The sequence below is a fragment of the Mesitornis unicolor genome, unplaced genomic scaffold (genome assembly GCF_000695765.1).
Source record: "Mesitornis unicolor isolate BGI_N332 unplaced genomic scaffold, ASM69576v1 scaffold9257, whole genome shotgun sequence".
Lineage (NCBI taxonomy): Eukaryota > Metazoa > Chordata > Aves > Mesitornithiformes > Mesitornithidae > Mesitornis > Mesitornis unicolor.
Genome location: NW_010197072.1, coordinates 7,484 through 21,552, shown reverse-complemented (window position 1 = coordinate 21,552; position 14,069 = coordinate 7,484). Strand labels below are relative to the sequence as shown.

The window sequence follows — 14,069 nt, the reverse complement described above, 5'->3', positions numbered from 1 at the left end:
TGGAATGAGCCTGTATGTTTATCTTACTTTGTATTCTTACAGATAACGTGTTGAAACCACTGGTGGGATGTGTTATTGAACATCTAAAATGTTTCTGTCACATCTGTGTTTTCCACGAACGTGGAATCGGGTGCTTTAAATTACAGCTGGTGTTCCTTACAATGTTACTGTTCTCTCTAGGTCTGAATTTGTGTGTATATTCACAGACTGTATATAAAGTATGTATGAATAGCTTTTGGACACACATGGATGTGTGTGTATATATATATAATGAAAGAGAGAAAGTAGGAAAGAGAAACGTTTTTCTTAGGGAAGCTGCAAATTTGAGTCCTCACTGGATATCCCAGAAATAGAGATGATGTAGGTAGGGGATTTTTGAAGGGGGTTTGTTTGTTTGTTTGTTTGTTTTTGAGGGTGAGACAGGGAGAGAGTGGAGCAGATGGACTTTTGGTAAATGTTGCAAGAATTTTTATATAAAATTCAAATATATCTGAATAAAGCAGATACATTTTGATGAAGCCAGTTATTAATGTATTGTCATTAACTGTATCATCGTGACAAGCAGAAATCCTAAACTGTTCTGGAAGAAAATATGCATAGGGACCACTGTGTTAAGAATTCAAAACAGAGCTGACTATTAACAAAATAGAGAATGCTTCTGAAGAATGTTTTACCTAAGAGTTCAAAAGACAGCTTTCTATATATCTCATACTAATTCCTTTAGGGAAATATATCAGTCAATGGTATCACTTCCTAAACTTTAAACTTTGTCAGAATTGAGTGTTAAGATTGAGTAAATCTATCAGATAGACTTGGTAGCATTAATTTGTTCAGAATGCAGGGTACAGACTTGTATCAGATAGAAGTCAGTGTCATTCCTGTAAATAACCATTTGAGATGTGATAGGAAGTTAAACATTAGTTTTCTCAGTTCTGTACCTGTCCATAATATGTTTCAGTGGCTATCAATGCTCTGAAAATGATGGTATTTGAGAATTTTCACAGATTACACTGATTGCAAAATGACACTGCTCCTAATCTCCACAGACTCTGATGGTTACATTTTCCCAATCTTAAGAATCTTTTTTGACCAGAGTGTGAAAGTCACTGGTAAATCTAGCACACAGTAATCAGTATCCACTGCAGTAAATTATACTCTGAAAATGAATGGAACTGCTTCAAGTATCTATGAAGAACTGTTGCTTTTAACTAATAAACCAATTTTTTTTCTTCAGTTATCTACATATTTGAAGCTTTATCTGGAAAGCCATTGGGTGATGGAAAGCCTCTAACTCATACGGTAAAGTGAAGGATATTGTTAAGAAATATTAATTGCTTAGCTAAAATCAGTAAGTTTTAATCAGAACGAGTCACTCAGAGTTAATCAGTTAACGTTAGGATGCAAGAGCTATAATGCTGTGTGATTTGGTGTGCTGTTTGCTTAGCGTTGCTTGCGTAGCATGAGTAGCTAGATTTGCTGAAGCCTTAACACTGCAAGTTGTGAACTTTCGCTTAGATATGTTTACAACTGGGACAGTTACTGAGTTAATTTTCTTCTTAGTAGCTGGTGCAGAGCCTTGGTTTGGACTGAGTGTGAGAAAAACGTTGATAACACACTGATGTTTTTGCTAAGTGGTGTTTTTCCTAAGTCTGGGATTTCTCCAATTATGGCTAGTGAGCAGGTGTGCAAGAAGAACAAAACAGGAGATAAGGAGACTGCAGCCCTCAGCAGAAGTTGCAACTCAAAAAACCAAAAAAAACCAAGAACAGTTTAGGGACTGGCTGGGGACAGAGAAATAAGCCACTGAGATGTTAGAAGACCCCAGACTAGAAATTACCATTGGACCGGGAGGTGCATGCAAGACGTGTGAACAGCACGTGAAGAGCAGGGATTTCTTGTTCCAGGTCCCTCTGTGGAGCTCAGCTCGAGCTTCTTTTCCCTGGCTGTACTATTTGAATAAGTTGGGTTTTTTTTAATAAGATGTGATGCCTGAGACTCTGCTACAGGAAATCTAGGGTTTGAACCATGAGGGAAATACTGGACACCTGGATGGAACTACCTTAACAGATATAATGTCTCTTTTTTGTGGTACTGTGGAATTAAGAATCAATAATAGGTTTCCTCAATAATGGGTCAAATAAACTACTGAAAGTTTACAGTCTTAACAGAAAGGAGCTTGACTGTTCTAGCTGACTCTTACAGCCATGGGTTGTGTTCAGTTGCGTGTGTTTCCCATGCACGTAAGAGTTTGAAACTAGTTAATAGTTTTGCTGCGCAGTAAAACTGATCAACTGAGTTTCCTTTGCATGTACTGAAAAGCAAAATTTATTAGCGCCAACCTGTTGTTAACACTGAAGAAAAGAACATCAGTGAAAAGTTGTCTGTCTTCAGTCTGAGCTTTTGCTGGTTTTACTTCAAAAATGATTACCTGAACTGCATTTTATTTTTCAGTCTTCTGGTAGCAACAAAAGAAAAATTAGGCAGCTTCTTTGGAGGGAGAAATAAACTTTCATCTCTTAGGCAGCTTTTGCTTTGAGACTGCTGCTCGAATTTCTGTAGTTTTGTAGTAATTTCCTAAACTGCTAAGTCTTCTCTATTGCAGTTTTGTTTTAATCTGCATGAAATCCAATTTATATAATGCTTCATTCAACAGAGAAGACACGCATAAAGTGTCTTCACAATCCAGTTTTTCAAGAGTCTTGTGCCTTGTTTATAGTAAAGCAGTAATTTGTTTGAATATCACATGCTTTCTGTGATATGAATCTCCAACATAAAAATCAGATATTTTCTTTTTCCTTTTCAGACGGAAATTGTGGAGATTGCTTTGGACCAGAAAGGACTTACAAGTGAAAGAAAAATAGCTTTTATTGATAAGAACAGAGATCTTTACATCACTTCAGTTAAACGGTTTGGAAAAGAGCAGAAGATTGTCAAAATAGGTAAGAAAAATTCAAAATAACATTTAAGTACCTGACAGCTGGCAAATAGACTTTTATCTAGTACAAGAGACAAATTTTGCTCTTTTATTAGTAGTGAAAAAAGCATTAGAAATTATCCTGTGGCTCTCGTGTGATAGTGTACACAATCACTATGTACAGTGTACAGTGGTTTTGGAAAATTGTTTAGTACGTTTTATCTAAATTCTGATCATTTTTATCAGTTGCATGTAAAGCAGTTGCTAACGTTTAAGCACTTGCTATTGCATTCTGGAGCAAGCAACTAAGAGGATATTGGAGAAGGATATGGGATAGTCTGTATTCCTCAGAATTATTCCATACAGAATCTTTCAGTCATTCTTCTGGCAAATGCGAACTCTTAAGTTCAGAATATGCTTAATTAAAAGTTTTAATGCTGTAGACAGATGCATGATCCAGGAAGTATGAAGGTGCAGCCTGACCGTTCTGTTAATTTTGAGCTCCAGTCTCAAAACAAAGTCCAAAAAACATTCTGGAAAGAATTTTCTTCCAGAAAGAGAGAACTGAATTTCACTGAAATTTTACATGATGTTACCTTACATACTAGGGGTTTAAAACCAGTCCTTATAAGAGAATCTAAGAATGACTAATAATTACCCTTCTACTGCAGTTTGAGAAGTGTACCTTTATTTTGAAGTTCCTTGTGGAAATGCATCCTACTCTGTTCTCTTTAAATTAAGGGACAATGGTTCAAACTTTGGCTTGGAATGACACATCTAACATCCTTTGTGGCATTCAAGATACCCGTTTTACAGTCTGGTACTACCCCAACACGGTCTATGTAGATAAAGATCTTTTGGCAAGAACTCTGTATGAAAAGGATGCAAGGTAACATATCCTTTTTGATCAAAACTGTATTATTATGTATTTTAACCAGTTCACTCGTTCCTTAAAGAATTTTGTTAATTTAGGCTATTGAAGTAGAAGCCAGGGTTGCAACTTTAAAAATTCTTGTCATGTTAATACTTCTTGATTTAGGAACTGGGGAAGAAGTGTTATAGAAGGTGTATCATAAAGTTTGGAGTTGAAATGACAGTGTGCATTTTAAAAGTAGAATGGCATCTTGATGCACAAGCAGAATTTTAGTAATATCTCTTGAAATATCATTTTAATTATTTGTAAAACAACCAACAAAATAAGATACATTCAAATTATCTGTTGGAAGTCGCAAGTATCAAGAGATTAGGATGCAAATATTATTTCTAGCTCAGCATGTTTTCATATTTGCTTCAGCTTGTATACTTTGTGATATGAAATTCTTCATAAAGAATGCTTTAATTCATTAGTCGATTCTAAGTTAAAGGAGCCCAAATGTTTTTTACTGAAAAATATATTTGAAAATTTTTGCACAAATGCCCATTTTGTGTTTGCCTTGCAGCCAGGGAATGTGCATAACTATGATTTTTGAGAAATTTACAACTACCTGTTGGATATAACTGTTGAATAACTGGGTGCTTAGATTTTTATGTGCTCTGAAAATGAAGTGTAATAATGTTGTCATTTTGAAATAAAGATTTCTTTAAATTCCTAATATGCCTTTCAGTAAGAAGTGACTATTAACGTACCTTTCTTTCTCTACCCAGTGAATTTAGCAAAAATCCCCAGATTGTACATTTTGTAGGAAATCAAATAACAATTAGAAGAGCAGATGGTTCACTTATTCACCTTAATATTTCACCTTATCCCGCGATTCTTCATGAGTATGTTGGTAGTTCTAAGTGGGAAGATGCTGTCAGATTGTGTCGCTTTGTCAAGGTAAATGCTAATTATCAGGAACGCTCGGATTTCACTGTAATATTTACGTTTTCAAGTATTACTTTAATAATGTTAATTGCATCTCAGATGTTACATCTCATTTCCATTCTTCTGCTTTGTTGCTGATTATTTTTTGTCATGAAAAATTATAAATTTTTCATAAAGACATAATATACATAATTTCATAATTTTCATGATACACAATAAGAATTCTTATTTTTTTTCACACCAAAATCCAGATGGATTGAACACAGGTACTTATAGATGTTAGTAATAAGCTTAAGTTTTCAGGACTAGACCTTAATATAACAGGTTCAAAATGATCTGCATCTCCACATGCAGCTGCCTGGTATTCTCTTCATATTTTGTTTCACTTGGTTTTGTTTGTTTTGTTTTTTCCTTTGCTTTCTTTTGTATGTATTTAGGCAACGGCAACAGATAAGGTGAGTCTGGCAGTCTTTAAAACAAACAAAAATCCTCCCAGGCCCTGCTTCCTTTCCCCCATTTACTCCTAGAAGAGGTTTTAGCACTCTCCTTTGATCCCTATAATTCTGCTGATGTGCATTATTAATTCAATGCACATCCACATAGTTTGGGTTGTGTAATGATTTTTATTTTGAGTGTTACCCTTTTCATAGTTGGCTTTTATATCAATATTTGGTGCTGGGAACTGGGATTGAAAATTTGAAATACAGTATTATGTTACCTTTTTTGAGTAATTAAATGCATTATCTTTAAAAAGTAAACATTTGTATCAGGTGGTAATGTTGATAATATTGTTTCTTTCTGATTAATATGAAGGTTTTCTAATTCAAAGATTTTTTTTTTCCAAATTATCTTCTTTTTTATGGGTAGAATCATCCAATGAGTTTAATCATACTTAAAAGTTGAAAATTTTCAGTGCTTTTTTAATGAAGTCCTACTATAGGTGTCATGTTTTTCACTGTCTTTTTTTAATGAGCTTTTCCTCTTTAGTCTGTGTCTGCCCACAAGTGAGGAAGGCCTTTCCCTCAAGAAAAACTCTAACAGAATCTTTATTTTCAGTGTGAAGAGCATTCATGTCATCTGGTTTTAAGCGTTTAAGTTAGGTACCTAGATCTCAGCCTTTGAAGATTTCTCCTTTCCATTGATTACAAAAGAAAGTTTTTTGTCTTTGATGAAATACCCTTACAGCAAGGTAAACAGGCAGCCATCACAGGTGGTCTTGGGTCGAGTACTCTGTTAATCTTTCATGGTTCGTAAAGTCTCCATGGAGATACAGGGCTATTTTGTTGATTTTTGGGAACCCAAGTAGACAGTTCAAAGTATATTCAGTAATATGAAAATGGACCATCTTTCTGAGGTGGCAAGACCTATTGGTGAAAAACTTCTAGAAACTTGGTCTCCTGAATAATTTCAGGCTTAGCTTTCAGCATTTTATCACCTGATTTTCTAAATAATAAGGAAGTGGGAGGAGAACATGACAAAGTTTTTATGAGCATTTGATTCTCTTAACAATTTTAATTCTCCCAAATTATGGGCTACCAGCAGGAAGGTTTATCTTGTCCTGAATCCTGGTAAAGAGTAGGAACACATGGCCACAGTAGGAAGATGTGCAGAGACAGTGATAGGGAAATCAGAGCCTTAGGCTAAATTACTGAATTTTATTGGCTTGAGTGAGTCTTGCCAGTTTTGTTTCCTACAAAAACAATTGTAAAGCAGGGCATGGGAATATATTTAGAGTGTACTTCGTGTTGCTGTTTATTCTGATTTAAATCAGTAGTAATCCTGTGCTACTCACATTGCAAAGTGTTTATTTTCAAATTTGTTATTGAACATATTTAACACAAATATTAGAACCCACTTAATTCCTGAAGTGCATGTGGACTAACAAGTGCATTTAAAAGTATAATTTTCCTGTCTGAACTAGAGTTTTCAGATGTGGAATCCTAAACTATATTAACTTATATGTTTTAGTAGTATATCTTTGTCACAGTGTTGCCAGACTTGAAAAGGGAATATATCAACATGTTAGGATCTTCCTAAATGTTTTCTTGTTTGTGGGGTTTCCTTAAGGTTGTGTTAAAAAAAAAAGGAAAAATGAAAGTAGAAAACAAGGATGTAATATTGTTTATTACCAGTAAGTTTTTCTGACTCTTCATTCTAAACTTAAAATGTACTGAAAATATCACAAAGGAGACAGAACTTTTGAAGCTCTTCTTTGCTTTTTATCAGGTTCATTATTCTACATGCAAGTAATGTTCTTCCTTTCTCTTTCATTTGTAGTATGTTTATGATAGATGTATAGTTAGTGTTAGTGTCAGTGTCATGGTTTCAGTACAGTTATTTGTGAAGCAAGGTCAAGATTAGCCAGGTTAAAATATTTCTTTTTACCTACACCCAGTGCTTTGGTTTCTAGCATGGTTCCACGGGTGGTGACAGGGACACCGATGATGGGATCGTAAATGATACTATGGCAAGAGTTCATTAGTGGCTGAGACACTGAAAACTCAGCTGATCGCAACATCGACATTTTTATAAAGAAGGAGTTCTGAGACATAGTTAAGTAGTGAATTTCTAATAAGAGCCTTAGACCACAGTGCCATAAATGGCACACTGAGAAACGTGTTGTTATGCGTTATTTTCAGAACTTGTGTACTTCCTTTGAGAAGTCGTTTTTAGCACAGTAATAAATATTTGATGTTTTAGGTATTGTGTCTTTTTTCAATTTCAGGATCAAACTATGTGGGCATGTTTAGCTGCTATGGCGGTTGCCAACAAAGACATGGGTACAGCAGAAATTGCCTATGCATCAATTGGTGAGGTAAGAAAACGTTGTTATTTGTTTCCAGTTAAATGGTGGCAAAACTAATTTTATTAATTAATTTCCCATATTAACCTATTGGACATCTCGTTCACAGATTGACAAAGTTCAGTATATCAATTCCATCAAAGATCTTCCATCAAAAGAATCAAGGATGGCTCATATACTGCTGTTCAGTGGAAACACACAAGAAGCTGAAACCTTGCTTCTTCAAGCAGGCCTTATTTATCAAGCTATTCAAGTCAACATTGATCTTTACAATTGGGACAGGTAGTACTTTTTCAAACACAGTATATTTATGAGCAATCTTATTGAGGTAACCTGTAAATTATTTAGATCAGTTGTTTTATTACAGATATTTAGCTGACTAATTTCCTATCTGTAATAGCCCAGAGCTGTAAAAAGATGAAGTAAATCATATCCTGACAATAACCAAATAAGTAGTTGTTTTTCTGTCATATTTAGAAGATAAAATTATTCTGTGATAAAAGTCCAAAACAGTCTTGGATGCATTTTTAAATAACATTTTGCTTTTTCATTATTGTTAACACAGAAAAATCCTTAGCAATACCACAAACTGTATGTGACCCTCAAAGAACTAAGGCTGTTTTGAAATGTCTTGTTGCTAAAAATAGTTCTTTGGCTATTCAGACTCCCAGCACTGTGTAGGTGGATAAAATATGAATTAGGCCTGAGAAAACAAAGTAGGAATTTCTCCTTTAAACAAAACCCCACGTTGTCTAACAGAATCTTCTAAGGCCATTTAATACTAATTTCTCTGCTATTATGTGCTATCACTGTGGGCAAGAAGTTGGTTTTCCCCCACGTATCTGTGGTTTTTATTATGTTTCCTAATATGTATCATCTAAAAACTGTTTATCAAACTTAAGTATTCCTTATGCCATTGAGAAGAAAACAGATGGGAGATTAATCAATTATACTTATCCAATGACTAATCTTTCCTGGCTATAGAATATTCATAAATGCTCTATAGCATACTCCATAGATGTGTGTTGTGACACTTTTCAGAAGCGATTCTTGACTATCATAAAGTTATTTAAAATTATTACTTTTGCCTCTTTATATTGAGAATCCTAAACTCTGACCATTCTGGTTTATTTCCTTTAAATAAAAAGACTGCTACTGTCAAACTCCAATGATGTGATGAGGTTGTCAACAGAAATAATTGTTGGATATTTTTTACAGCATGCATCATAAAGTAGATAGTCTCCTTCGCTGGCTACTTTTAACCTCCTGTGACTGATACTAATGTGAAACTGTTTGGCACTATAGATTAGGAATCTTTGCCTGCAGCCCAAACTCTTTTCAGCATATAATTTTCCAAAACCGTGGTGATTGTAGTTGTGCCAGAGCATTTATACAGCCTGACAAGCCCATTTCTGTTTCTTCCAGGGCCCTAGAACTAGCAGTAAAGCACAAGACACATGTTGACACGGTCCTGGCTTATCGACAAAAGTTTCTAGAGGACTTTGGTAAAAAAGAAACGAACAAAAGATTTCTCCAATATGCAGAAGGTGTAAGTATTCCTCAGAATTATTGCTAGGGCTTTAGGTCAGCCTGCTCTTTGTAGCCTGTTTGGGAGGGTACGGAGGGAACTGCTCTTACATTTTCTTTCTTCGGTTTGAATGTGGACACAGATCTAAAGATTTTACATCTGCAAACACCTTCATAGCTTGATGTGTGGCTACTTGGCTAGTAGTAGTTGTGCATGTGTTTTATTTGAAGGCACAGATAGGGAATGTATATATTTAGTACCTGGCAATGATTATACAAATGAAGGCACAGTTGTTTTTTATAAACAGGGAGCTAGACTTTAGTATGGTTGAATGTGTACCTCTTAAATATCTTCAACATTTTCATGTAATTTTATGGATAGCAACGATAACAAACATTGAAGGTATCTAGATAAGTATATTAAGAGTGAACTACAGACCATTCAGCCAAATACGATAAATAGCTAAATATACAATTTCATCAAACCTGTGGAAACCCTCTCCATCATCAGTAGATCATTTCAATTTATTAGCATTTCACAGACCTTAAATACTGAGGACAGATCCTACAGGTCATAATCTGAAAGTATCTTGGATTCTGGAGGAGTAGTGCACATTTTTTTGTAAGAGACACCACAATAATATATAATTGCACCTTTGACAGCAATTTCATTGAACAGCCCATATGTCCTTCCTGCTCTCACCCTTGCTGTTCCTAAGCATTCTGAGGGTGAAACTGTGAAGAGCGACGTGTACTTTGACTGTGTCAGATCCTTTCATCCATAGTAGCTGATGGATCAGGAAATACATCCAAGCTGTTAGCTCAGATCCTTTGATCGGGCAGTGCCCATTACACTTTCAATAAAGCTTGATTTCTAATGTAAGTCATTAGCTTTTAGCACGTCTTAGGATTTTTCATTTCCTAAGCAAGAATAAAAGTCTGCACAATATCTAGGCCCTCCTAATGAACCATTCTGTGGTACTTTTATCTAGAAAATACAGAAAAATAAAAGAACGGTTACCAAGCAGTCTTCATCATGCAGCAATTTCTTCTGCTAAGCTGGAAGTATGTCTTCTACATACTTTAAATCCATTATTGAGCAAAAATCATGTTAATCCCCTGATGCTTCCAAAAGAGACTTTTTAGATAATACTGTCTTGTCTTTAAATCATCAAGAAAGCAGTAGTTTTTGGAAGGGTTCCTAAGCAATAATACCTCGTCAGTGACAAGGTTTGAGCAGAGTGATGTGAGTGGAGCCTGTTTCACCTTACACTGAGTCTTAAGTCAAACTTGGGTCTCATGCTGCAGAAGATTCCTGAAGTGAAGAAGTCCTTTTCTGCATCCATGTTCTGGAGGTCTGGTCTGCCAGAACTGAAACTAGGAGGGAACGTACTTAATGAAGCAGATTTTGAGCTCTTGGCTACAGTGGTAGCTAAATTCTTAATGCAGCGTGTCAGACTCGTATAGCAAAGTTAGAAGGAAATGTTAAGGGCATTGAAGAGAAGGGCAAGATTTTGTGCTGCTATTCCTTCACAGGGAAAAAAAAACAGTCTCAGTTTCACCACCTAAAGCACCTTCAGGCTTAAGTAAGGAGTTTTTACCCCTTTTCCATAGCTGAAAGCACTGATCTGCAATCAGATACAGAATCTAAACAATATGCTTAGTTGTTATATCTCACATCTTTATATATAAGGTATTATGGACTGAATATGTATACTGAGAATCCATATCTTGGCAGTTACTGGGTGTCACTGGCAAAGGTTGTTGGCTTCACTGGCAGGTAGCTCACTGGGCTAGATGGCAGAACTAGCCCTACACGTGGTATGTTTAGCATCTGCCTGACATCTGTTAAAGCAAACACATTCTTTCTTAAAACTCCATAAAGATTTCAGTCATCAGATCCAAAGCACCTGGACCCAGTAAATGCATCCTGAATTGAGGGATTAACCTTTTCACATGAGAATGTGGGTATTGCAGTTACGTCTTCCCTCGTAGAGAATCTTCCTTGTTATTTCATGGCTTTTCAGCAACTCTGAAAATTCCCTGGGCAGCAGTTGGGATTTTTTTCCCATCCCATCTTTGACAGTCTTAATTCTCCAGCAATGAAACTGAACTTCACAATTACATTTTTGCCCACTTTTGGACATGTTTTTATAGTCATCAAATGCGTGATGATACATTCTTTCTTGTCAAGCATTTTTGGAAAGACAGACAACTGTTTTACCCCACTATACCATGGATATTGTACTATATCTGTTGTCTGAAGTTTCACTGGAATAGAATAGAGCCAGAAGATGATGATTCTCTGCAGCTGGAGAAATGCCAAGGTAAAGCTAAAACACTTATTGATGCCGAAGACAAATTTCAAGCAGAAATCTGATTTCTGTTATATCAGATAACTAGTGTAATATGCTATCCATTTCCTTGGTGGACTTTAGGTGCAGTCAAAAGACATCACTGCATGTATTATTGATAAAGGGTTATATTCTCAGTAATAGGACACAGATGTCATTACGTTTAAATTAGATGCAAGTTGCTCCAAGTTATTTTTGTGTTTTAATGTTGGGTTTTTTGCCAGACACAACAAGATGTATTAGTATTTGTTAAAACAGATCAAGCTTGTTTTGTTTTAAGGATGGAAAGCTCAGTTTGTTAGAACTCAACTGTGCCCTTTGTATATTCCATCAGCATAAGTTGTCACCTATATATGAAGAACTATATAATGATTGATATGGTCACTTGTCATGGTAACTTCAAATTGTCCTGTTAGCGAATAGCTGTCTGTTTGACCTCTCATATGATGTTAGTTGACCTCTTCATATTTGCTTTTCTGTTCTTACAGTTGGAAGTTGATTGGAATAAAATCAAAGCCAAAATAGAGATGGAAATTGCTAAAGAAAGAGAACGAGCAGCAGCCAGTCCCGCAGTGAGAGCTAGTGTAACTGTACAGCAATAATTGGCCTTTCGGTCGCCTCACTAATTCCTTCTTTAATATTTTGTACTGACATATTTTGACAATAAAAATAGCCACAGCAAACATTTTGTGGAAACAGGAGTGAGAATTGGTGTAGTTCTTGTTAATTGTTGGATGACAGGCAGAATTCTTTATTTCCTACAGTCTCATTTTGATCTGAGGTTATGTTCTGATGCTGTATCTTCCTTCAGTGATGAGCTACATTGTAGTGCATAACACATGTGTGAGGAAAAAAGGGATATCAACTGTCTTTCCGTTAGTGGCTTTTACATTTTCATTGCCATTAAAATATTTAACCCTGGTTGCCTCTAATTAAATACTGACTTCCCTGTTTAAGCACCTAGTTAAGTAGTTTAAGTAAGTTTAAGAAGTCTTAAGTAAGACTTCTGAAAAGACTTGTTTAAATGGTCCTAAAACAAATCTAGTGAACTGTAAGTGCTGAAAATTTTAAAAGGAGCTTGCACCTATAAAGTACAAAGGAATGTTTCACTCACAGCTACAGTAATACGTATTTCTGCTAATACATAGGCACTAGCGAGTTCTTTAATAGGTAGTTTCAGATGATTTCAGCAACTCAGGTTTGTCACTGAAGCAAACTGTTTAGCAATAAAGGGTATTTTCTGAGATAATGCGAATTGTTTAAAATACTATGGAATGTGCTTTGAATGTTGGTTGGTTTTGTAGCATCTAGCATGTATAACTGGCAACAATATTGGGAGCTTCCCTAAGGTTTAAATATCATATTAAATTAAAATAAGGAAAAGCTTTCCATGTGTTTTTTCTGTCCAAAGCTCTTGAGTTGAAAATACAGTTTTTACATTTGTGTGATTTGATCAAGATATATTTTTCTTTGTTTTACATATGAAAGTGGCTGCATATGTTAGATGTTATACGTTAGCCCTTTGCATTATAAATATGTGAGCAGCTTATTCATAACTGAATAATATGTATCTTTCCCATGTTACCATCAAAATGTTAAATTTCTGTATATCTGGCAAATTTCTTCTGGTTTGGAAATCATTATATGACACTTTTTTGCATAGTTCATAGATTTCTAAATAAAAACAAATAAAGGGGTTTTTCTAAATGTATCTAATAAAAGATGCATTAGGTGACCTCCATTGATTTGCCTGACTGCTAAATAAAACAACAATTTTGATCTAGCTCGTTTGAAGCTCCGCAGTATTCTGGTACACTGACATGTGGCAAAGGGAACACCTTCTTCACCTTCCATTGACTTGCAGAAAGCACTTAACTAGGCCCAGAATGAACCCAGAAATATCGCTAATGGCAAGTGTTTAATGTTAAATTTATGAAGCCTTGCTCAGATTTGCAATGCAACGTAAGCAATTTTTTAAGACCAGTCTAGTGGGGGTACAAAGTTCAAGGCCTCAACTCAATCTTACTCTTTTATTCTTGGGCCAGCTGGGAGTACAGCAGAGGCAGCAAATTCACACAGCTTCTTAAAAATGCCTGGTGCAACAATTAACCATTGCAAAGACAAGATAAAACAGTGGAATGGATGCCACCCTGGCAAAGGTGCTGTCTTGGACTGACTGCCCTTCAGGCTGACGTCGATGTCAGTCACAGCAAGTGGCACTGCAGTACTTCGAGCTGGGTCTCCATGTCAGTATTGATGAGAAGTGGTGTATTTGTAGGTGATGGGAAAGGTTGTTAGATTCTAGGTCACAGCTTAATAAAGACCTTAAGGTATCTATCACTGATCAGATCTACTTTTTTCCATGCACATCCAGTCCTGAACTGCCTGCTGTGCTGTGCATTCAATAGAAAAACAAAGAAAAACAAATATTTTGAAAAACCAGTCTTTATTTTCACCAGTTTCTTATATGCAAGTAACTTGGTACAATTCCAACCTTGGGCGTGAAATCTAAATTTCAGAATATTCTTAGAAAGAAACATTCTCGTTTATCTTACCTGGGATTGCTGTGGGGCTTTTACACAGCACAATTGCAATTTCAAGAAAAATACTATCTGTCCAGTCCAAGGTATTTTTGTGCTAGTGTGTCTGGGGGCTTCAGAGTTCTGC

The 14,069-nt window shown here is 35.7% G+C and overlaps 1 protein-coding gene across 1 annotated transcript in view; it reads left to right on the top strand.

Annotated features, from left to right (window-relative positions):
* IFT80 (intraflagellar transport 80) overlaps positions 1-12,131 on the top strand; it is a 48,424-nt gene extending 36,293 nt beyond the window's left edge. Inside the window, exons 12-19 of the mRNA XM_010188678.1 lie at positions 1,235-1,299; positions 2,804-2,939; positions 3,656-3,803; positions 4,559-4,730; positions 7,444-7,533; positions 7,631-7,803; positions 8,947-9,070; positions 11,891-12,131. Coding sequence (XP_010186980.1) covers positions 1,235-1,299; positions 2,804-2,939; positions 3,656-3,803; positions 4,559-4,730; positions 7,444-7,533; positions 7,631-7,803; positions 8,947-9,070; positions 11,891-12,004 — 1,022 coding nt within the window. The 3' untranslated portion in view covers positions 12,005-12,131. The remainder of the gene's footprint in view (positions 1-1,234; positions 1,300-2,803; positions 2,940-3,655; positions 3,804-4,558; positions 4,731-7,443; positions 7,534-7,630; positions 7,804-8,946; positions 9,071-11,890) is intronic.
* The last annotated feature ends 1,938 nt before the right edge of the window (positions 12,132-14,069 follow it).